The sequence below is a fragment of the Lagenorhynchus albirostris genome, chromosome 19 (genome assembly GCF_949774975.1).
Source record: "Lagenorhynchus albirostris chromosome 19, mLagAlb1.1, whole genome shotgun sequence".
Classification (NCBI taxonomy): Eukaryota; Metazoa; Chordata; class Mammalia; order Artiodactyla; family Delphinidae; genus Lagenorhynchus; species Lagenorhynchus albirostris.
Genome location: NC_083113.1, coordinates 59,494,948 through 59,520,064, shown reverse-complemented (window position 1 = coordinate 59,520,064; position 25,117 = coordinate 59,494,948). Strand labels below are relative to the sequence as shown.

The 25,117-nt window shown below is 51.1% G+C and overlaps 2 protein-coding genes across 3 annotated transcripts in view; one reads left to right on the top strand and one right to left on the bottom strand.

Annotated features, from left to right (window-relative positions):
- The window catches only part of ZC3H18 (zinc finger CCCH-type containing 18), a 51,248-nt gene extending 26,710 nt beyond the window's left edge, over positions 1-24,538 (bottom strand). The window contains exons 1-4 of one of the 2 annotated variants that reach the window (XM_060132516.1): positions 24,374-24,538; positions 17,608-18,197; positions 9,893-9,977; positions 9,105-9,176 (exon numbers count right to left, since the gene is read on the bottom strand). In XM_060132516.1, the coding sequence (XP_059988499.1) occupies positions 9,105-9,176; positions 9,893-9,977; positions 17,608-18,183 (733 nt within the window). In that variant the 5' untranslated portion in view covers positions 18,184-18,197; positions 24,374-24,538. The remainder of the gene's footprint in view (positions 1-9,104; positions 9,177-9,892; positions 9,978-17,607; positions 18,198-24,373) is intronic. The other variant, XM_060132517.1, reaches the window with a different exon arrangement.
- LOC132510446 (proteasome subunit beta type-6-like) lies at positions 290-1,059 on the top strand. The gene is given in 1 exon segment (XM_060132518.1): positions 290-1,059. A coding segment is annotated over 1 exon segment (609 nt). The 5' UTR covers positions 290-366; the 3' UTR covers positions 976-1,059.
- Positions 24,539-25,117: the final 579 nt, after the last annotated feature.

Here is a 25,117-nt window from a genome sequence, read left to right as displayed (position 1 = left end):
CCTGAAACAGAGAAGCCCGAGAGCGCCCTGATGATTGGGATGGCCCTGCCTTGGGGTTTGCTGCTCAGGACACACGCGCCCTGGGGAACCTGCAGGTGCACCGACAGGGTCGTTATTCTGACTCAAAAGTCTGTCTGTACTGAAACAGAAATCAAGCAGAAGCACGAAAATGATCAGAATTCTGCACGTTCATGCCAGGGTGGTCTTTACCAGCTCTGCACATTTGCATTTCTCCTACCAAACCACTTCAGGCTATTTCTGGTACTTAAAAAAATGCGTTAGAGAGCACGGCCAGCACCAGCCTGGGGGCCTGAGGCCATTACCCCCGACTGGGAAAACCGAGAAGTCTCAACAGGGACCGCTAGCATGGCCGTGCAATTTGAAGGGGGCGTGGTTCTAGGAGCCGACTCCAGAGCAACCACTGGGTCGTGCATCGCCAATCGAGTGACTGACGAGCTGACCCCTATTCACGACCGTATTTTTTGCTGCCGCTCAGCCTCAGCAGCTGATACCCAGGCAGTAGCTGACGCAGCCACTTATCAGCTTGGTTTCCACAGCATCGAGCTGAATGAGCCTCCGCTGGTACACACGGCAGCCAGCCTCTTTAAGGAGATGTGTTACTGATACCGAGAAGACCTGATGGCAGGAATCATCATTGCGGGCTGGGACCCCCAAGAAGGGGGGCAGGTGTATTCGGTACCCGTGGGGGGTGTGATGGTAAGACAGTCCTCTGTCATCGGGGGCTCCGGGAGTTCCTATATCTATGGCTATGTCGATGCTACCTACCGGGAGGGCATGACCAAGGAAGAACGTCTGCAATTCACTGCCAATGCTCTCGCTTTGGCCATGGAGCGGGATGGCTCCAGCGGAGGGGTGATCCGCCTGGCAGCCACTGCGGAATCAGGGGTAGAGCGGCAGGTACTTTTGGGAGACCAGATTCCCAAATTCACCACTGCCACTTCACCACCTCCCTGAATCCTAGGATTCTAAGATGCAACAAGAGACATCCCACACTGATGACAAAATTCAATAAATAGTTTGTCAGTGAGGAAAAAAAAATGCGTTAGAGAGAAAACACATAGACAGCAGTGATAAATTGGGTGTTTATACTTTATAACAAAGAATTAAGAAGGCCAACTTTTAGCATTATTCAGCAACAGAACACCAAGATTATTCAAGAAAACCACTTGACTTTCCAGCACGGGAGGCAAGAAGTCTACATTTTCAAATCAATTAGTGAGTGAATCACTTTTTTAAAATTTAATTTTTTGAATAGGTAATATGTATATAGGCTTAAAAAATAAATATGGCATACAATATCTAAGTGGTTTTAAAAACATTTTCAATTGGGTAGCATGAGTTAAACTGTAAGCCATCTTTTAATGTATATTCACTTCTAAACATGATATTCCATTTGAATGTTTCTGTCAACAAAATACGTTTTTTCTTGTATCATGTAAATTAAAGAGAAATAATCACTTGGTATTTAAAGAAACACTAAATTTTACCTTTTAAACATTATGAATATTTAAACTTGTATTAAAACCAACTTAATAATACAATGCTCCAAATTAAATATGAAATAAAGTATGCTTAAAAAAATTGCTTCTCTGAGAATGCAAAAATAACCAACTAACTTTTTAATTTCTAATAGTGTTTGAGAGATCACATATAAGTCAGAGCCTGGGACATATATACTACAGGGGGTTCAAAATCCCAGAGACTCAGAGAGTTTCAAAGAAAAAAGACTATGCAGTCATATCTCTAAATAAAGAATTCCAAAACATCATATACTTCTTCAACGCTTGACTCTTATAAACTCATGGCATAGTCCACACTGCTTATGTAGTTAAAAAGTAACAAAAGCTCATTGTAGAAAACTGTAAGCACAGAAAAGTATTAACAATATAAACCACAGCATTTCTATAATTTTTTAAAATCTAAAATAAATATGTGGGTAGCAGATAAATGAGTATTTGTGATTCTCTGTTCTTTTTGCATTTAAAAATTTTTCAAAACAAAACAAAAACATCACCCCTGAGCCCACTGACAAAAAGAGCTCCTTCGTTCGTCATGCTGGCAGGGGAGCGAGGAGGCGCAGGTGGATGAGCAGAGCTGAGAGAGGAGGGCGAGAGGCAAGGGCAGGGGCATCGCCCCCGAGACGCCCGCCCCCGGGCCCCCGCTCCCAGAGTGCTAAGGTCCACACTGAATGTGTCTGGGCCCCTGGCCTCCAAAGAGAAGGAGGAGACTACTCCAGGAAGAAGTGTGGGCAGTCTACACATGGGCAAGGACAGATGTCCCACACCTGCAGGCAGGAAGAGCAGCAAGAATAGTGTAATCCCACCAGCCTTTTGGAAAGTGAATTTTTAATTGTGCAGAAAAAAGCCTGGAAGGATACACCCCAAACTGTTAGTTTTGACTCTGTCAGCACATATTACTTTCATAATTTTTTTTTTTTTTTTTGCGGTACACGGGCCTCTCACTGTTGTGGCCTCACCCGTTGTGGAGCACAGGCTCCAGACGCACAGGCTCAGCGGCCATGGCTCATGGGCCCAGCCACTCCGCGGCATGTGGGATCTTCCCAGACCGGGGCACGAACCCGTGTCCCCTGCATCGGCAGGCGGACTCTCAACCACTGCGCCACCGGGGAAGCCCAACTTTCATAATTTTAAAAAGCAATTTGTTTGGAAAAAAAAATTCTCCAGGAAATGGAAGCAAAAATAGATCTACTGGTTTAAAAATTGTATAGTCTTCTGCTTCTAAATGAAACTTCACAAACACAAAATTTATGTGGATTGCAATTGTGACTGCATGACTGAAGAGTCTTACTATTCTGTAAGGACTCTGCGTGGACGGGGATATGAGCCCAAAGGGAACAAGGAGAAAGGATCTGGGAGTTCCCTGGTGGTCCAGTGGTTAAGGACTCGGCGCTCTCACTGCCGGGGCTCGGGTTCAATCCCTGGTCCGGGAACTAAGATCCTGCAAGCCTCGTGGCACGGCCAAAAAACAAAAAAAGGATGCAGCGTGGCAGTATGGTGCGGGGCGCGGTGAGGCACGGGCATGCAGGTCAGCAAAGGCATCCAAGTGCTCAGAAAGGTACTCAGTGATGTTCCCCCATCTCCAGGGCCCTGCACCAAAGGCAGTGGTCCATTTGTGGGGGATCGATCGATCAGTCAATCAGTATATCCACCCCCATTTGTTTCCTGGTTGTATGATACGCTCTGCGTTGAGCCCTGCTTTTCTTCACTACACAATAAATATACCTACAAAAAAGGAACCTGCAAGCTCAAAAGTAACAAACCCAAACTCTACCAGTGAAACAGACACATCCACAGAGAAAGGCTACCTGAGTCTCAGCAGAAACCAAGGACCGGAACACAGAGACGACAGGAAAGGAAAACACACCACACACAGCAGCCCAAGGAGCCCAGCTCGCTCATGGTGTGAGGGGAGCAGGAAGTGCCTGTTTCTGCGGGCACATGTGCGAGCGTGGCTGCCGGTGGGTCCAGAAACACTACAGACCTTAAAATTCTGACGGCTGGTCTGACCGGCGTCAGCGTGGTGCCTCCAGATGGCATTCTAAGCCGCATGTCACCACATCTGCAATGCGTCCCACTGCGACAGCGGAAACAATTTTACTCTCTCTCTAGTTCCCATACAAAATGCTTGCTTCACACTAGAATTTTAAACAAAGACTTTCTTATTTCTAAATAAGACATAGTGGTCTTACTTAAGTATTCCTTGGTCCCATTTCCTGTTAGTCTGAACAACTCAGAATAAGTAACAAATATAGGGATTGTCGAAATAAAATAAAGAAGTTTAAAGTGCTTCATGGTTTTTAAAAATTACTTCCTAAAAGGAAGGCAAAATATATAAAAATCAAATAATTAAATCTTAAAGACCAACCCAAGATCTAGAAACGCTTATTCTAACAGGCATAAAATCCAATGAACTGTCGCATACAAACTTTTAATGAAAGAACACAAAAAACTCAAGTACTTTCCTATTTCACAGAGAACGGTGACAGACAATTACGGTCATACTGAGCAGTATTCTGAGCTATTTTAACTTCTTAAGGAATACAGTCATTATGGTAGCTGAAAGAATTAAAATAATTTCTGCGCTGCTTCTCTGTGAACAACACAGGCCAGTGGTTCTCGTAACTTTTTGGTCTCAGGACCCCCAAAGAGCCTTTGTAATGATTACATTTATCGATATCTAATAACTGATCATATTAATTGATATATTTATATTGGAAATTAAAACAGAAAATTTAAAGACATAAAATATAATGTATGTAATTTTATGTTAACAATAGTTGTGAACATAAAAGTTTTATGAAAACGTTTTGAGAATACGTAGCGATAGGAGTAGCATTATTTTCCTTTTTGCAAATCTCTTTAATTGGACATGAGAATGAAAGACAGCTGGGTTCTCACAGACACCTGTGCTCTGCATCCCATCTGCTGTGCTGGGTGGCTTCAGAGGAGGAGGTGCAGCCGGCCCGGGGACACCCATGACAACCTCTCCAGACACTGTGTGTCCTCTGAGGCTCTGTTACAGCGAGCTGCAGTCCTATCACTGAACTTCTCCGACTCCTGGGCGGAGGTCCACCAGTCCACCTTGAACTGTGAATGGCTTTCTACCCAGGTATGCTTTTGTGACATCACATGACGGTCACCTGGAAAAGTCAGCAAACCCTGCAAAGCCGTCAAGTTCTCCAAAATTCTGATTTTCACTTGAGAGCCTGAACCTTACCATTAGCACAGTCACTGCCTTGGTCTCTCGGGTGTCCTGGAGGAGACCTGGCCGTCTGGGCTCACAGCCACACCTGGCACACGCTCCCTGGAGGCGCCCCTCATGCCTCAGTGTCAGCAGAGGAGCTCCGTGAGCACTTGTAGTTTCGAAAAGACACACACTGAGGGGCCGTGGTGGGGTGATGGAAATATTCTACATCTGGACTGTGGTGCTGGGTGCACAACTTGGTAAATTAATAAAAATCACTGGACATTTAAAACAGGCAAATTTTATGGCATTTAAATTATACTTCGATAAAATTATTTAAAAAAAAAAGGGGGCGGCTTCCCTGGTGGCGCAGTCGTTGAGAATCCGCCTGCCAGTGCAGGGGACATGGGTCCGATCCCTGGTCCGGGAAGATCCTACATGCTGCAGAGCAACTAAGCCCCGTGTGCCACAACTACTGAGCCTGCGCTCTAGAGCCCGCAAGCCACAACTACTGAGCCTGTGTGCTACAACTACTGAAGCCTGCGTGCCTAGAGCCGGTGCTCTGCAACAAGAGAAGCCACCGCAGTAAGAAGCCAGTGCACCTCAACGAAGAGTAGTCCCGCTCGCCGCAACTAGACAAACCCTGTGCGCAGCAATAAAGACCCAACACAGCCAAAAATAAATAAATAAAATAAATAAAAATATTTAAAAAAAGACCTAGACCCAAAAATAAAGTTTAACTATGAATCTTCCTGCTCTACCCCGGATGTCATTTCTCGGTGCACATACAGTGGGCGACACCTGCCGACTGGTGCAGTGTCACTGTCATTAGAGCACTGACCTCAGGGCGGCCCTGGGCCTCAAGAACACACCTTGAGACCTGCTGCTTTAAACACAAGAGGATGCAGGGATTAAAAAATGGGCAGTAGGGACTTCCCTGGTGCTGCAGTGGTTAAGAATCCACCTGTCAATGCAGGGGACACGGGTTCGAGCCCTGGTCTGGGAAGATTCCACATCCCGCGGGGCAACTAAGCCCGTGCGCTACAACTACTGAGTCTGCGCTCTGGAGCCCGCGAGCCACAACTACTGAGCCCGCGAGCCACAACTATTGAAGCCCGTGCGCCTAGAGCCCGTGCCCCGCAACAAGAGAAGCCACCGCAATGAGAAGGCTGCGCACTGCAACGAAGAGTAGCCCCCACTCGCCGCAACTAGAGAAAGCCAGTGCGCAGCAACGAAGACCCAACGCAGCCCAAAATAAATTAACAACAAAAAAAGGGCAGTAAACATTTCTCAAAAGAAGATACACAAATGACCAAAAAGCACATGAAAACATGCTCCACATCACTAATCGTGGTGAAACGTAAATCAGAACCCCACCTCACACCCACGATGATACTATCACAAAATCGGAAAACAAGCGTTGACGAGAAGAACCAGAACCCTGTGCTCAGTGGTGGGATGCAAAGCGATGCAGCCAATGTGGACAACAGCAGAGTGGTTCTTCAAAATGTTAAAAACACAACTACCACCTGACCAGCCATCCCACTTCCAAGTATATACTGAAAAGATGTGAAAGCAGGGTGTCAAAGAGATGTTTGCACACCCACGTTCACAGCAGCATCATTCATAATGGCTAAGAAATGGAAGCAACCCAAATGTCCACTGATGGATGCTGGGTAAGCACACTGTGGTTCATCCACACAGCAGAATGTTATTCACTCTTGAAAAGGAAGGAAATCCTGACACCTGCCACAGCCTGGATTACCCTCGAGGACGCTGTGCTGAGTGAAATACGCCGGGCACAAATGGACAGATCCTGTGAGACTGTCCTTCCATTAGGCACACGGCGCAGTCAAATTCACAGAGACAGAAGGGAGAAGGCAGAGGCCAAGGGCTGGCGAGCTAGTGTTTAATGGAGACAGTTTCAGTTTTACATGATGAAAGGAGTTCTGAAGATGGATGGTGGTGATGGCCACAACGTGAATGTACTGAATGCCAATGAAATGTACACTTAAAAACGGCTAAGATGGTACATTTTATATTGTGTATTTTACCACAATTTAAAAAAGGGAAAGAAAGAGGGAGGGAGAGGAAAAGAGAGCAGGAAGGAGAGGATACAGGAGGCCTGGCCCACAGCAACGGGCTGGGTGCTACTGACGGCTAGGTAATCAGAGACCCAAAGCAGAAGACTGTTTAAAGAAAATGCTATTTATGCCTTTGTGGATAGAACTTCATGTCCTGATGACTCAACCTAAATATAAGACAGGTAAAAATACACCATAAACAAAGTATTGGTGTTTTAAAACGTTTCAGTTTGTATTCCTAAGTACATTTTGTTGTCAATGGTCACAAATATCAACGTGTCCATCTGGGCAATTTAACAATAAACCTGCAGATCACAATAACAACAGAAATATAGCTGACAAACATTTTTTAAAAAGCATTTTCAAAGATAATTTACATATCATAAAATACCCCCATTTAAACTGCACAATTCAGTGGGTTTTAGTACATTCACAAAGTTGTGCAACCATTGCCACTACCTAATTCTAGAACATTCCATCCCCCAAAAGGAAACCCTGTACTCAAGGGCTACCCACCCCTCTCTGGCCTAGACAATAACTAACCTACTTTCAGTCTCTATGGCTCTGCCCACTCTGGACAGTTCCTGTAAGTGGAACTGTACAATATGGGGCCTTTCGTGACCGACTTCTTTTACTTGGCAGTGGCCTCAAGGTTCAACCGCGTTGTAGTATCAGGATGGACCACATTTTGTTTATCCGTTCACGAGCTGATGGACACTGGGGTTGTTTCCACATAGTCACGTAGCTGTTTTGTCTATGCTGCTAGTACGAGTCTTTGCGTGGCTTACGCCTTCATTTCTCCTGGATAGACACCAGGAGGGCAGTGGCCGGCTCAGAGAGCAGCTCCGCCCATCACACTGAGCAGGCTGTGCCCAGGGCAGCCACACCGGTTCACGTTCCCACCAGCTGGATATGAGGTTCCATTTCCCCACATCCTCCCCAAACACGAAAAACTTCATTTTATTTTTAAAGTGACTCTCTTGCTACTGGAGAGAACTGAAACACGTTCATCTCAATTCAACACCAATCTTACAAACTGCAGGTAAGCAAAAACATTTACATCCAAAACCTTCTCATAACTAAGAAAAAGCAGGATATATTCCAGAACACCCTCCTTCTGTACTCTATCGCATTATTCTGTAGAATAAACAAACGGTATGGGGAAAGGTGACTAAATATTACAAAAATACATTCCTGAAACAAGCTACGGAACAGGCCCAATTAAACTGCCAAAAAGGCCACTTACCACTAGCTTCAGATTTTCCCACTGCAAAATGCCTGACCCACTGGTCTCACTCCCCGAAACCCCAACTGGGCGCTCGGTGTGACCTGGAGGCACCTCCCCTCCTACTGTGACCTGACCCCCCCGACGTCCCTGGAGAGGGCACCCTGTCCTCGCCTGTCCAGGCACCTCCCGGTGATGCTGACCTGCAGTACCACCACCAACTTCGCTTCATGGTGTGTGCGCTTCTGGGGCTAAATTCTGGGAAGTACTTCAGCAGTGGGACCCCAAGCACCTGGACCAGAGCCTCTGTGGCCTCAACAGTGGATGCTGCTGCCTCCTGCCCTTGCTGCCATGGGGGCCTCCGGCTGGTCTTGACCGATGGCCAGATTTCTGAACCACACGGTTTGTGGACAGTGCTAACTGGAAATGACTGCAGTACATATATGTGTATGCATGCGTGTTTGTCTCCATCATTTTACTCCAGAAATTCCAGAGATGGGCTGACGTCATTATGAAAAAGAAGTCTTCGTCTTAAGTTTAAATTTTCTGAAATAATGACACTTAAAATACCAAAGTCTTTGAAGACCTGTAACAATTTACTCTCTACAAGGTACTGCACACGTATCTGCATCCCGAGGGCGGCCACGCTCCCGTGCCACGGGCACAGTGCACACGGAGCCATCGCGTGGCCGTCTAACTCAGACGAGCCGGACCCCCCCACTCGGCAGAAACCAGCAGCACAGAACCGGCACGGCCAAGAGGACACGGCCCCAGCACGCGCTGGCCGGGGTCCCGACTGTTCCTGTGCACCCGCATCCTTGGTCACCTCGGGACAAGGGACAGGATTGTTCGAGGCCACTCGTAGGACGGGGCTCCACCGCCCCCATGCCCCTGCCCCCCGTGCAGGCTGCACGCAGCTCCCGTGGGCCTTGCCATGGCCGCGCTCTGCCCTCAGCGTCTCCCCTTCCCCTGGCTTCACAGCAGTATTCTGGGTCCAGGAGCACGGAGTCTGGCCTCCGGGGCAGGGGGACTGTGAGGTACTGAAGAGATGAATATGGTATATTTTGTACCTTTAACCTGGCCTCTGAATGGTATGGAATTTGATATTGGTGAAGGAGGAGTGGACAATGGTGTCACAACATCTGGAAAAGAAGTACAGGAAGCTCTTGTGAACGTTAGGCTGCATGGGTGGGCTGGGTCACTGTGCGAGGCATCTAGGGTCAGCACAAAACCCAGGGCAGGAGAAGAACACCTTCCTGCCATGCGAGGGAAACGTGCGATCACAGAGGCACAGCAGACGGTGCCGTGACACATCTTCCCGGGCTTGAGGGCCCACTGCTCACCAGCCTTGTCACACTGCCACTGTCACAGCTACTGGACTCACTCCGTCCACTTTTCAGGAGGGAGGGGCCTTGCTGCCTTCAGAGGCTGACCCTCTCTATTTAGAAGTCCATTCCAAGTGAAAGGTATGCCTCTGAGACACCTTGCAGAAAGTGGCAACTCCCCTTACAGAGGTGGGAAAATGTCACAAATGGTGGCTGGGGCATTTGGCCTTATAAGAAGGACCACTTAGAAAGAGTTAATATTGTCTACAGTGAAGATACAGGTCTGTGCTAGGCAGGTGGGCCTGGCATTCCAGGGTGAAACGAGCAGGCTGGCTCCCCTCCGAGAGAGGCATTAGAGTGACCAGGAAAGGCCCACAGCTGACATCGATGCACTGCCACTGCCGCCACAGACCGTCACTGCCAGCCCTGAGAACTGCCCTGCACAGGCCCAGGGCTGAACCACCACCGCAGTCCCAGGAAAAGCCGAGGCCACACAAGCGGGCCGCGCAAAGGCCCCTCACTCAGACAGTTACCTTTCATGAAGAATCGGCAGGTGGGACGAGGCCTCACCTTCCTGTCACTGGGGTCCTTCACTTCACCCTCCTCCAGGTCATCATCCTGAAACAGAGGACAACGTGACTTGAAGAGAGACTTGTCTTCATGAGGGGAAGAGGCAGGAGGGCCATCTACCACCACGCACGGCCTTCACTAAACCAGAAAAGGTACTGTCACAAGACTCAGGTCCTGGCCCCTCACGTGGCCAAGTTCACGTACATTTTCCAAACCTTAGGCTGCTCATCCACACAATGGGGGTCTCTCAAAGCTTCACCCACAAAAGTGCAGCATCACACAAGACAAAGAACATTCTGTGAAGCACGTGATGCACGATGAAAAGCAGGGCGTCATCATGTTTCTCTTAATTAGCAATTCTGGGCAGGAAATGGCTACACTTCAGGTTTTTAAGATTTTTTACATTTAAACAAAATTTATGCCCTTTAAATGAGACACTTTCTCTAATTTAAAAGTCTGGGGTCAAGGAGGAGGGAATTTAGGCGACTCAGGCCAGCGAGCGTATCCACCTTTAGCTTAGACCTGGGCCCTTCTCTTCTGGTTCTTGGTCCAGAGATCCTAACCTTGGCTTTAGAATAATGCAGGAGGGTTTAAAGACCACAGCCCGGGTGGGTCTCTCCCCCAGGGATTCCAAAGAGCAGCCTCGACTTGGACCACTGCTCTGCACCCTCCTCAGTCCCCACCTGTGCCCCTGAGACCCCACTCCGGAATCGCCTCCAGCTTGGGCGGGTATCCAGCGCCCTGCTAACATAGTTAAGTAGGTAAGTCCAAGATGGAGCTCCTCACTGCCCCCCACCCCGCCCCTCGGGTCCCAGCCCATTCCAGAGCGCCCTCATGTGGTCAAAGCAAGGGATCACAAGCAGGGCAGAGGTCTGGGAGTCACCTGGACCTTTCTCTCCCCACCTCCTGCAGCGCCACTCTCGTCCAAACTACTGCCCAGTCCCACCTGGCCTGGGGACTGCTTCCTGATGGGTGTCCACACTCCTGAACCCTTCCACATGCTCCCCACAGTGCCGTGACCTTTGCAAGTCTGGCCTGACCATACTCTTGCCTCTCTTCCCCGGCATGTAACTCATCTCATGTCCAGATCGCAGCTTGAGTCCCCTTCCTCGGGGCCCCCCATCTCCCTTCACAACCGGTTCCACAGCCCCCTGCCCCTGGAGCACGGGTCCCAGCCGTCGTGGCTGCCCAACCGGACCCTGCTTTCTGTTCACCACGGGTCACTGCTCCAAGCACAGCGTCAGGCTCAGAGTAAACAGCAAGTATTGATATTTACCGAATGAAGAAATACTGAAGGCAAACCCTAGATTTATGATGACTTATTTTAAAGCTTAAATATTTGTAAAATTTTTGCCTTAAAAATACCAAGTTATTAAAAGGCATTTTATAACAAAAAAGAACAGATGCCTCAGAGTTATATCCCTTAAAAGAGAGAGTCAACAGAATCTCTTTTGGAGAGAAAAATTAAATAAGTTATTCCAGGATTTTTTTTTAAAGGTCCCGAGAATTTATTCATCTTATAACTGAAAACCTGTACCCTGTGAACAACACCTCCCCATTTTCCCGACCCCGAAAATGATTTCAGCTTGAGGAAAATATGCTGATTTTATGCCATCTGGCAGAAGCCCCCGCCCTTCTGGTCTCCCAGCCGTGCTGTCCTCTCACTACTTCCCTCCCGGCATAAGCGCAGTGTGCTATTACCTATTACACAGGAGCTCACATCTAAGGTGAGGCAGGTTCTGTTTGTTCTCATTAGAAAAACAAAACTCTCTTGAGAGGTCAGAACTCATTCAAATCTTCTGCTTCGTTTGGAAATCAATGCACAGGAGTTGAAATGATGAGTACAGAGTGACTGCTTTTCAGAAATGAAGATTCAGTCAGTGCACTAGATCGGGTTAAAGAGGTGTCTGCAAAGATGTCACTCTCAACATGCACAAGAGCAAGGAGGAGCCAGCTCCCTCGCTCAGACGGGGAGCGCTCACCTGAACCACGAGCCACGAGGGAGCCCCTCTGCGGCTTCTCAGACGCCAAGCAGACGAAAACATCCACAAATCGCTCAGCAATCGAACACCCGCAAATGCCAACTAACCACTCACTTAGTACAATGGCCTTTCAAGTGCTGGACAAACAAAAGGAGTTCTTAAATCTTATGAAGAGTTCCCTGCAATTATGGCTCAAGAAGGAGGTCTCTGAAGCCAGACTCCCAGCGCTCAGCGGCTGGACAGCCGTCCTGTCAGGTCGTGGCTGTACCTGTCAGGTGGGAATTGTGACGGGCAGCCCCTGATCCCGGAGCCAGCAGAGAGCAGAGGTCCAGCAAGAAGCAAACTGGCGCGTATAAACAGCTAAAACGGCACCAACAACTCACTCAGGGGGTGAGTACCAGGCCCTCCACAGTTTACAAATCTAGGAGAACCACGGCAGTGTGTCCTTGGGGTGAGTGTGCACAGGGCATGGGGCACAGGGCAGCGTGGATCACACCTGCCGCCATGATCGTGGACACGGCCCTCCGCCCCAGCCGTGCTCTCCCCCACTGACCTTCCGAGCACCCAGAGCTCCCACCCGGGGCGCGAGTATCATCGTGACAGAAAAATCCCTCAGAGGCGACACGTCAAAACGTTGAGTGAGGGGAGCAGGGGTGACTTTCACTTTCTCCTTTGTGCAGGTTTTTATTTTCCTTAAAATGAAAACAAAACCACAAAGCCTATATATGACCTAAATAACAAAAAGAAGTCATTTCCCACCCATCAGCTCCGCAGTCTCGGCAGGTAAGGAAGCAAGATGCGGCACGTGACCTGGAGCAGAGGCCCAGGCACCCTCCGGGCCAACCAGGGGCTCCCCGAACCCTCAATTCTGTACCTGTGAAGTGGGCTAGCAATTCGGGTCTATAATCCCGCATTCACACCCTTTGGGGCCAGAGGTCATGTTCTGGCCTCAGAAAGGCGATCGGGTGGGTGGAGCGGCGCCTGGGATGGACAGTCTTCCTCCTGTGAGGGGACCAGCTCACAGCGGGTAAATACAAAACCACAAACGGCCTCCACGGGCTCTGGCCAGGTGAGCTGGCAGAAGGAGAGCTCTCCCACCCCAGAGCTCTGGGCTGCTCTGCTGAGCAGGGATGGTGGCCCGGGCCCCTCAACCGCCCCGAGGGAGGCGGCAGGCCTTACTTAGTCCCTTGCGGCCAGGCCGCCATGGCTGCTTCCCTGGCTCCCACCAGGGGACAGCGCTGTGGACGTCCCCAGATCCCTAAGCCCGAGGGCTCACCTGCCTGGAAGCCCTTTGGCAGAAGATACTGTGTGTCCAGACGCGAAAGGAGCAGGCAGATGTGAACAGGAGAAAAGACAAAAGACCGCCTGCAAAGAAAATGCCTCCAAGTATATCTGTCTGTGGCTGGGCCCAAGGAGTCATGTGGCCCGTCCACTCGGGGCGCGCCCACCCCGCCCCATCTCTGAGCGCGCACCCTATCAGTGTGACAGTCACTGACGAAAGGAGGAAGGGAACAAACTACGCCACGCTTTCCCAAGGGGATGGCACACTCCAGGCGGCTGAAGTTCTGTCAACCAGATGACAAGAGAGATATAAAAGAGAACCAAGTCCATAAGCGGAGGAGGCAAAGGATGGACCAAAGATGGAAGGCCCTGAGTCTGTCAAGGTGAATCACAGAGCCACGAAGGAAGGGGTCTGTGTGCAGAACTCAGCAGGGCTGCGGGAGTGAGCCAGGCAGGCCTCACACGGCCGCGTGCTCTGTCTGCCTGTCCTAAGCGTGGCTTCCTGCACAGGTGAGACCGCTGACGAAGTCGAACTCACCCGCACTTCAGCTGTCGGTTGTCGGGGACCCTCGGCCCCCCTCCACAAATAAACCGGGTGCTGTAAATAGTGGGCCCACGATCCTGTTTGCAAAATCGCATCCCCACCGCAGCAGGGCGTGGCACTTCCAGAAAGGCCTTTGTATCTGAAGGCAGCACACCAAGACATATAAAAGTAATTCAAGGCCTGAGTTATAAACTACGTGCTTCAGACAAAAGAATGTCAAAGGTTTATTGTACAAACTGATGTCACTATCAAGGAAACCACTAATAGAGCAGGAAAGCTGGGGAGGGTGGGGGTGACTCCCCCCAAATCAATTCACCTGTCCCAGTGACCCAAAATCTACAAGGGAAAAAAGAGGGACAGTGTACCCCAACAGGAGAGAAGAGTGCTTCTCAGTTAAAAGGAGGATAAATCACAGGGCCTTTGAGACGCTTCCACTCAGCTGGCCGTTCCCAGCAATTCAGGCCTGGAGGCTGAGGGGAGACGGGCAGCGAAGTGCGGGAGGGGCCCTGGAAACGGTGAGCCTCTTCAAAGAGTCAGCGGGGCTGCGAGACCCCTGCCAGACGTGGAAAAGCTCAGGGGCCTCAGTGAACGCACTTTTGAGGTGTGAGCCAAACTGCCCTTTTCTTCTGCATAGTAACATCCAGGTAGCTCACTTCTGATACCAAAAATGTGCTTGAAAGCAATGGGGAAAAGGCCCCCCGGGATGGATACTTTCCACTTGGACCAGAGGCTACTTGGCACGGATTTAAACTGAAGGGGACCAGGCCAAAGTCCTGTCAGAAGCAGGCTGCTCATGGACCCAAGTGCACACCTCTGGCTCCCTGTCCATCTCGGGAGAGAAAGATACAGGAATGTGTGCTTGCGGGAACGTGGGGCGAACTCTCTAGCCGAGATTCTGACGACGAAGGACGGACGGAAACTGGGATGGAGAGAGCAGAAGCGAAGCAGCAGTAGTTTTTCAATACGAGCTAATGTGTGTCTACACTGGGTTCTTCCAACAGCGGCTAGTGCGGATGCTGGTCACCCACACGCAGTGCCTGAACTGCCTCTTTATGCGAATGGCTCTCCGGTGTAGACCTTCCACCCACTGCCACCCCCATCTCAACGGCACTCGACTTCAACGTGCCCCAAAGCAGCTGGAGTTCGCCCGTCTGCTGAGAGGGCAGTTACTGGCTGCCTCCAAAGTGCCAGGTCCTGGGAACAGAGGGGCAAAGCCACGCAGGTCCCAGACTTAGGGAACTTGTGTCCTTGGAGGTGTGGGCACGGAAGAGCAAGAGAAACAAACACACTAAGGACCCAGTCAATTCAGACTGTGGAGGCCCAGCAGAGGCACCGAGCCAGGTGTAACAGCGTCGGGGGCAGGAGGCAGGGCCTGCAGAAGGGAGCAGACATGGAAGGAAGCCAATGGTTAAAGGATGGGGAGAAGCCTGGAACGCAGGTGCGCTCCCATGAGGGCCCAAGTCTCCATTCATAGTGCCCACTCCCGTCTAGGCCTGCCTATCCCTGGGGGGTGATGGGCTCTGCCCTTCCCAGTTACACCCCCAGCGTGTTACAATGAGCCTGACACACTGCAGGGTCTGTGGGGCTGTGTGTGGGAAGGGCAGTGCCACCCCGTGGCTGAACGAAGCTGTGCTGTGGTCCCAGCAGCCTGCGGGTCCAGTAGGGCTGTGAGGCCCTTGCGAGAGGTGCCAGGCAGGCACAAGGCAAACCAAGCAGCCATCTAGGATCAAGTGGGCAAGAAAGTCAAACTGGATCTCTAGTTCACCTGCTGTTTCTGGGGGAAACCAGCAAACCTCCAGACGATGGGTGCTTTCCCGGGCCAGCTCAGTCAACCCAATGTTCCACGCCGCCACATCTAAGTGCGGCAGGAAAGCCCGGGGGTGCGATGACGGCAAGGCCCCCCGGGACCTGCAGGGAGACACCTACCTGTCCACATATGACCATGGAAAGGCAGGAAGGTAGATGAATTTTCCCGTACAGCTTATTCAACAGTTGAAGCAAGAAGAGCTTGCAACTGGTCCTTTCTTAATGGGAAACAGACTGCCCAGAACGCCGGCCACAGCACCCCAGTCATCAGGAGCCCCTCAATCCTTGGTGGCAGGATGCAGACGTGGCTTTTCTCTTTGTAAACTGAAAAACCAAACTCACGGGCAACCTCAACCAATGATTTCATCTTCTGCCCAAAATGTCGTCCAAACTGATTAACTGGAGTCTCATGGCATCTCCTTCTCCTCTGGTAACCCTGTGGTCAAGGTGAACTTTCCAGATGGGAAGGGAAGCATAGCTGGCGAAACCTAAGAGCGTTCATAGATAATGTCCCGACAATACCCTTTTAAATGAGTACAGTATTAATAAGTAACGGCTGCTAATTTAGGAGACCATCTCCTACACTTAGTTGTGAGAAGATAAAAGATCTAAAATTCTAAGCTTGTAACTACATACACGATCTCGGAACGCCCCACAAAGTTCTGCTCTCGTGAACCAGAGTTTGAGAAGCACGGTCTTTGCGACGCAGCGTCCATACCAGCTGTCGCAGGAGCCTGGCACTTCGGGCAAGCCGGGGTTATGCACTTGACCAGCCCCTCCTCTCTCGGCAACCCAGAGCGGTTCCGAGGCACTCCTCACACCTCTCGCCACAGCGACTCTCCAGTGAGCAGAATCTCCTTTGCGGGATATTAGAAGCCCCAGATCTCGTCAGTCTGCTCCGTCCCCCTCTCAACCCCTTTTAGTAAAAGCATTTCTCAGCAGGACTTCGGGCTCTTCCCCCCACACACTCAACTTCTTAAAAGATCGTGACAGAAATTCTTTCAACAGAATCATCTGTCATAAAAACCCAACCTGCGCACAACTAAGATGATTATTACTGGGTACCTTGTCCTTAATCTGAAGGCCAGATTAATTTAAATAAGTTATAACAGTGTGATGGCTTGGTCAAAAGCCAAAGCGTTCTGACACACAACCCCATTTTATCCAGTCCTGAGGGTCTTTTTAGGGACACTCCCAAAGAAGCCTGGCCTAGATGTGACCCTCAGCAGAGAAGAAGGGCAAAGATAAAAATGCCTAAAGTAATAGAGGAAGCTGGAAGGAAGTTTTTTCAGGCTCAAGAACCTAACAGGGGACCTCCCTGGTGGCGCAGTGGTTAAGAATCCATCTGCCAATGCAGGGGACACGGGTTCGATCCCTGGTCTGGGAAGATCCCACATGTCGCGGAGCAACTAAGCCCACGCACCACAACTACTGAGCCTGCGCTCTGGAGCCCGCGAGCCACAACTACTGAGCCCACGTGCCACAACTACTGAAGCCCACAGGCCTAGAGCCCGTGCTCCACAGCAAGAGAAGCCACCACAATAAGAAGCCCATGCACGGCCACTTGCCGCAACTACTGAGCCCGCACACCTAGAGCCCATGCTCCGCAACAAGAGAGCCAGGGAATGAGAAGCCCATGCACTGCAACAAGAGTAGTCCCCGCTCGCCGCAACTAGAGAAAGCCCACGTGCAGCAACTAAGACCCAGTACAGCCAAAATAAATAAATTTATACATATAAATAAAAGAACCTAACAGGAACTGAAATCCACAATGGTTCTAGTTGAATACTAACTCAAATGTTACTTACAGACAGCAAAGAAAAAGGCAGAAAATTACTGCTTGTTTAAAAAAAAAAATCTAGAACTTTAACGCAATCCAACCAACAGCACCAGATGAGTGAGGGTCCACAGGACTTCTGCCAGCTACCGAATGGAAGACAGTTTTCTGACTGTAGCCCACATCCCCTGATTTCGGCGCTCCCTCATCACCACGGCGATGGCTCCCAGCACACGCCTCCTGTCCCCCTCCTCCGGGGTCGCTGCCGGCTCCGCTGGGCATACTCACGTCGATCTCTCCGTCGTCGATCTCTCCGTCGTCATCCTCTTTTCTTTTCTCCTTGGCGGCCTCCACGGGCTCCCTGTCCTCCACGCCGTGGACGCCCGCCTTCCCGTCCTCCCCGGGAGCCCCTTCTCCCCTCTCCTCGTCATCCTCAGGCCCGGCCTTCTCGGTGTCGTCCTCGTGCGTGGCGGGGGCAGGCTCCTCGGGGACCTCCTCATCGTAGTCTAACTCGTGCTCGTCCAGGTCCCTGGTGACCGACGAGGCCTCGTCCCTCAGGTCACTGGTGCGGTCTTCCTCCCCCCGGTCCCCCTCGGCCCGCGGGGGGCTGGCCGGGCCCCCGCTCAGCTCCGGAGCCTCAGAGTCCCGGTCCTCCTCGTCGGAGCGGCTCTCCTCTTCCTCCTGGCTCAGTCCCGGGGCGACGTTCTCCTCGTCCTCCGCGTCGGAAGCCCTCCCCCCAGCTCCATCCAGATCCTGCTCAGACCCACTTTCCCTCAGGATGTCATCGTCCGAGAGCCCCTGCTGCTCCTCTTCTTCATCCTCTGGAGAGCGAGGGTCCCGGTCAGGGCTCTCGGCCACATCCATCGGTACCCACGGTTCTGCAAAACAAAGAGAACACACACTCACAGCATCCAGAAAGGGGCCAGTCAATCTCGCGCCGGTCTGCGGGGCCCCATGCTTGCCTCCGGCCTGCACGAGGGCTCGGCCCCGCCCGGCTCCTCCACACCCCAGATCCCAGGCCGCAGACCACCGGCACCGCACCCGAGGCCCCCGCGGAGCCGGGCCGAGCGCGCCGAGCCGTGTGCCGGGAGCCTCACGTCTGGAGCCACCGGGTAGCGAGAGAGCCGGCGTGCCCACCTCCATACGGGGCACCCCGACTGGCTATCAGACAGTGGGCAAGAAGACGGGCATTGCAAGCGACAGCTTTTTGGGTTCGTAAAGTAATTACTTGTGAAATTCAGGAAAACGTGCATTCGGAAGGAGGTGGCAACAGTGAAGGCAGCGCCTGGCCTCTTCCGGAGTCACCCGCAGGGTCTGGAACAGAAACCCGGCCTGCCTTTGAGAGCCCCCAGGACATGGGCCATCTCCCGTTCCTGCACGTCTCTCCAGGTCAGGCCGTGAAGGCCGCCCGGAAGGCCTTCGTGCACTGTGATTCGCGAGAACCACTGTTCCAGGACAGGCAGGTCGTGGGAAAGAACTCTGGCAGAAAATCTTACATATTTAAGGAGTTTCTTATATAAAAAGACCAACAGTATCATTTTAGAAGATTTCATTTCTATTTTTACTCACTAGATTTAATTACAAAGTGACTATTTTCTGGTTTTCCCACCCCAACGTGCAAAGGTAGGACATTGTTCCATTGGTTCTAAACGCAGGTTGCAGAAGGTGGGTTGAGATGGTGTGTGCATGAAGTCGACACCAAACAGCCTACAAGCAAACATTTACCGTCCGCCACGCGACGGGTAGCGAGTAACCACTAAGCTGGTGTGAGACAGCAGGGACAGTGAAGGGTTTCATGTTCACTTGATTCTTCAAAATTTTTTATTTAAAATAATGTACGCCCCAGTCATGCTACTTGGTACCTCAGTGAGATCTGGAAACGCACAGTATATTTACATGCTTTATATAAAATTACTTTATGCATTTACATAACTAAAAATTTAAAGTGTATCTTTTAAATTTATACCTTCAAAAGGAGAACCTATGTTTAAAGGTCCACATGCCAAGAGTTGGTATCTGAACCCACAGTTAAAAACAGTTTTGTTTTGTTTTTTTGCTGTTAATGGAAATTGTTAAAATTCAGCAAACATGAGGACAAGTTACTTAAAATTCATCACTTTATAAATAAAAAAAATGGTTAGCAGTAAAAGAAATTTACAAACCAACCAATCTATTCAAAGTCACTTAAAAGTAGACAGCTTTGAAAATGATTCACTTTTCAGTCTTCTAACTACGCTATCCAGAGGTAGGACTACTGGAAAGAATTATTAAAAAGTTAGCCCTAAAATGGTGCATTTTGCTGCCCCGTGGCTTCCTGGCTTCCCTGTGCAGGGCAGAGCCTGTCACCACACACATCACCCCTGCAGCCCAGGGCAACGCGCAAGGCAAGAAGGCGACCGCGGACAGGGCCCGGCACCCGCACCTCTTCCAGACAGAGCGCGGGGGCCTTGGGGCAGCCAGTCAGGGGCCAGTGGCAAACCGGCAGCCTCCCCGCTCCTTGGCTAATGACATCAGTAAAAACTGGAGATTTTCCTTTGTGTATGACATCCTATGCCTACCCTTGTACAGTTCTGATTACATTGTATATAACGAAACCTCTCCACAGAAGGGCAGGGACTTTCATTCCCCAGCTGCTCAGGCTGGCACCTGGGACCCTGTAGGCCGGCAGTCACGTGCAGCTGGTCGCTGAGCCTCAGACACATCCCTACTGGAAACCTGACAAATTCTGATTCTCACATCATACAGGCTAATGGCAACCTTGGGAACCAAGTCACCTCTGAAATCAATCAACTGGTAATCAAAATTAAGTGTCCCCTTACACTAGTTTAAAATCCACAAAACTGATACTCTAGCTTTGCAACATATTATCCTGTTCACGGCACAGAGGCTCCCTCACTAGTAACTTGATAGCAGCCCCTTCTTGGGGCCCAGGTGCCAAAAGGTTTCATTGTCATGATTAGGTCCAACCAAACTGCTCTTCTATTCTGGCAAACTTCGATTTAAATCCTAGGGGAAGAAATGGGAGAGAGAATGCCTAACTTCAACTATATGATCAAGCAAGTGGGCCATGTCTTTCTGGGACACATGGAACAGGGCACACAGTGTGGGCTTCTGAGTCAGAACCCGAATCCCGGCGCTGCTGCTCCCCAGCTTTAGGGTCTTGGGCAAATTATGTAAACTTGCCAGACCCCAGTTTCTTCATCTGAAATACGGGGAAACAGCACCCGCTGTAGAAGTCGTTGCGACACCTAAATGAGATCAGCCTGTTGGCTTCCAATACCCACACCCCTCTCCCCACCAGCCTGCGGTCAGCCTCCTGGGTGCTCAGGAAACAGCCATCCAGCACACGCCAGATAGTCACCTGTGCACGACCACGTGAGCGATAAGATCAAGTCCCCCACCTGCTGAGAGACCACTACTCCACCAGGCACTCGACCCAGCTCCTCGCATCAACCCTGCAAACAGGCGCTGCCCCGCTCACAGAGAAGGAAACCAAGGCACGTGGCCACGGGGCGCGATCGGGGCTTGCATCTCCGAGCGGCTGCCGGAGCAGGTGCCCAGTGCTGGCGCCGGCCCGATGCATGAAACCAGCTCCTGCTACCTGCCCAGGGACTAATCCCCACCTACCGCCCTTGTTTCGACAGGAAGATGGGACCCAAGCTCTAACTGACTTTACACGTTCTTTTTTGGAACAGAGCCCTCACATAAGTTGGGGACTTCTACTGAAGCAGTACCTTTTGCCTGTCGTTCTTTTCTCCCTTCTAAAGGTCTGTGCTGATCCGTCTACGTTGCTATCTTAGCCCTTCTAGAACCAAAAAGACACATTTTCACGGAGATGGAAAAGTAACTATATGATCCATACAGACTATTAAAGAACAGTGATGACCATATGGGATCAAACTTGTGACACCAGCCACTTTTATTTTAAATGTGTCTAAAGCTTGAACCTTAGGCACTTACACTAAAGGTGGATCTCATAAAGAAGCCCTCACAAAGGTGCACACTTCTACACCGACACCACGGGAAATGCTGCCTCCGATTCAAACCCTGAGGCTGCTGCACTGTGTGTAAAAAAGAAGTACTTGCGGAGCCTGCACGCCCCCCAAAGTTTGTACTATGGAATTCACTTCAGCCTTCCAAGCACAAAGCTAACTTCCCTCCTCTCACCGGCCGTTTTCAGTGCTGACCAGAAGGTGGTAGAGCGAAAGGCCCTGTGTGCACCTGTTCTTACCGGGGAGGACTAGCGCTGTCAGCCTTCTGGGCAGCACGGATTGCTCCGAGAATCTGAGGAAGGGGATGGCTCCTCTCCCTAGAAAAACCTGAACATACACAATTTATCCCCCACTTTCAGAGTTCAAAATCTCCTGAGGTCCACCCACTGAGCACTCCTGCCCTAAGTACGCTGTACATTATTCTACTACATACCCGAACTCGCCACACTGTATACCCCAACTATCTGTTTGCAAAGTCTGTTGGGAGACCCCCCGCCCCCGGCCCCATGAAGGTCCTGAGTGGAAGGGCTCAGAATCACCCGGGTTCTCCGAGCTCAGCAAATGGCTGGCACTTGGTAGCAGAGCTACCATATAACTTATTGTCTGAACTTGGGGGCGTGTTTGAGACTGAAAGGGGGCACTGTTAACCATTACAGCAGGCATGAGCCTGGCTGTCCTAGGCATACTGGGACACACAGTCACCCTTAGGAGGCTCTGACAATCTCCTGAGCAAAGGGGTCCCATCTCTTCTTTCCCTGTGGAACCTCCTGGGATTTTCCAATCTGAGGCTACACACAGGTGAACAGCTTGCAGAGGAAAACATGCCAAAGAATCTTCCTGCTTATCAGAAGCAACCTGAGTCACACCCCGCTGCACAGAAGGGGTGTGTCCCTGGGGGTCAGAAGACGGTGTGTGTTCCGGGCCCCGCTCTGGGCGAGTTAACTGGCTCTCTGGGCGTCGGTGTCCTGTTTTGAGATTAATTCAATTTGGCCAATATCTGAGTACGTGCTCTGTGTCAGGAGCCAAGAAAACCATGTGGTCTATTAAATGCACACAGTGAAATGGAGGGTCGTCTGCACGTCTTCACAACCCCCAGACTCACTATTCTTACTCAGTCTTTTCTTCTCACACAATCAATCACCCGTCATCGAGCGTTCTTGGCAAAGTTTAGAACTCTTTAGTCCTTTGACCCACAAGACAGTGAACTTGCCTGGAGAACAGAATAACAGTGTCCATCACTGTGTCTCCACAGCGTACTACACTGGCAGACGGGGACTGAGAGACGCCGCTTGAATAAATCACAAAGTCTCATTACTTGATAAACTACCTGTTGCACGCCAGAAAGAAACTTGAAGTAACTGCCTACTTTTTAGAAGACTATTCTAGAACTGAGACAGAGTGGGTGCTGCCTCGTTTCCCAGCGGTCATTCTGGAAGGCTGCGCCCTGACTGCAAGGACACTGGTACAGTACACAACAGGTGGGAGCTTTTCCTTCTCAGCAACCTTTGGAACCTGCAGAACACTCCCCTGGCACTCTCAGTGGCAGCAAGTCTTCCCTCTCTCACGGTGGGTCACTTTGACAAACGGCAGGAAGCTGTTCAGAGCCTGGTCTGGTAAGTGAGGTGAGTTCCCAAGCCAGGTAAGATGGGTTTTGGTCAAACATGGGGTGTGAGTATTGAATGAGACTGACTTTTCTCCTATGGCTTGTATATTTACTACGGCTTGTATATTTACTACCAAAACAGCAGTTCCAAAGAGGTTTTGGCAAAGGAGCACCAATGAAATACAAGCCTAACCTTCCAGGATAATGATTTTTAACAGAGCAGTCCCTATCTGAATGCCCAAGTTCTGGTACATCTGGTTAAAATTCAGACTCATAATTTCATGGATTTACAACATCCAAAGGAAGGATGTCAAGGTTGGTGATAGACACCATCCCCAAACTGACTAAACTTGACATCAAACGACTCCTCAGGGAGGAAGCACTCACCTTGAGATGATCTGTGAAAAAGGAAAAAACCTCTTCAGTGTTTGATCGTTTCCCACCCAGAACCGGAGACAAGTTCCAGCCTCTGGGACACACCTGATTGGTTTCCAGAGCTGGCTGGGCTCCACACATGTGCTCAGATTGTAAAATCATCAGGCAAAGACTCCCCTGCCTGGGAAGCGGGACTCAGCCTGGGTCCAGGCTCACCCTGAGAATCCCAACCTCTGCTCTGGGACAGGACCACTCCACAGGCAACACGAAGGAGATGAGAATCAAAGGAGAAAAGATGACAGCACTGCTATGTCTCTAAATGCTCCCTTCGTCCATTCTCCCCAAATTGATCTGAAGAACTGACCTGCTCTCACAGATAGAGAGCTGAACAGCTCATTTAAGATGATCAACCACTCTAGCCGGCAAACTCAGCTGTCATGAAGTAGTCAGTAACACTGAAGTCTTAGCAGGAGTAAGGCTGAAAGTCTTTAAGTCTTAGGTTCTCCCAGCAATGAGCCGGCATCCTTTGGGCTCTTAACCAAAGGGGCACAAGGAATTTTATTCCAAAGAGTGGCTCGCGTCTTGGGACACAGCCAATAGGTCCTACCTGTGCCTCCGGGAAGCCGAGGGAGCAAGTTCCAGGAGGCTCCGGGGAGCTCAAAGCTCCGGAAGAGCCTATCCCCAATCCGGAGGGCGAACCCGTGTGCCTCCTTCCGCCCCCCACCCCATCCTTGTGGGCGGAAAGCAATGCCACGCGAATATCCCGGAAGAGAAATGACAGCTTCGGGAGATCAACCCCACTGCAGAGAGCGGAAGCAGCTGTCGGGCGCTCGACCTGAGGGGGTCCAGGACCCCCAGGCCGGCTCGCCCGGAAGGAACGTGGGATCGTGCCTAGCTCAGCTTCCCCTTCCCGGGGCCCGAGAGCCACGCTTCGGCTGGAGGCAGCCTGGAGCGCTCCCCGGAGGCGGAGGCGGAGGCGGCGGGGCTCCCGGGCCTCGGCTCCGCGCCGCCGCCACGCTCCCCGCCCGGCCGCCTCGGCCTCCTCCTCCCGCCGGCCCGGCCTCCCGCCATCGCCATCACTTACCTCAGCGCAAGGGCAGAGAGGGGGCCACGGCTTCGCAGGTGTCGGGGCGGCGCGGAGATGAGGTCCCTCAGCCCTTCCGCTCCTCACAGGCTCCGGCTTGAGGCGCGACGCGGGCGGAACAAACGGGCTCCACTACCCGCGGGGGCCGGCCATTGTGCGACGTCATCAGGCCGCGACGGTTGTCTGCGGCCCGGCGGGCTTCCCTCGCTTGCCACGCCCTCCGTCCGCTTCCTTCCGGCCTCCGCGCGGCCGCGCGCCCCGCGGCGCGCGCCCGCCAGAGATAGTACGGCGCAGGCGCGGCCGGGGCACCGCCCCTGGGGCGGATCTCCGAGCCGGCGCTCCGCCCGCCTAGGCGCAGGGAGGGCCTCGCGAGCCGAGCGGTCTCGTGACCCGCGAGCGCCGGTTCGCACCTGGCAGTGCGCTCTGCTGGCGGTAGCGGACCCGCGGAGGTGGGTCCTGCGACCTCGGGGCTCGGAACTTACCTGCTAAGTTCTGGCTGAAGAGGTCCCAGCCAAAGTTAATCCTTTCCGGGAAATGAGTTTAAATAGCAAACCTTAAACATATTAAACTTCTTCCCGGGGACTAAATAGCTCCCTCTCTGTTAAATATAATCAATGCAACGAAAAATTAATCATTTTCGAGAAACTGAGTTTAAATGTCAAAGACTAAACATTTTTTTTACAAAGAAACTATTTTTATTTGTATAACAAATATTCTAAGAAATGACGACATAATAAAATTAAC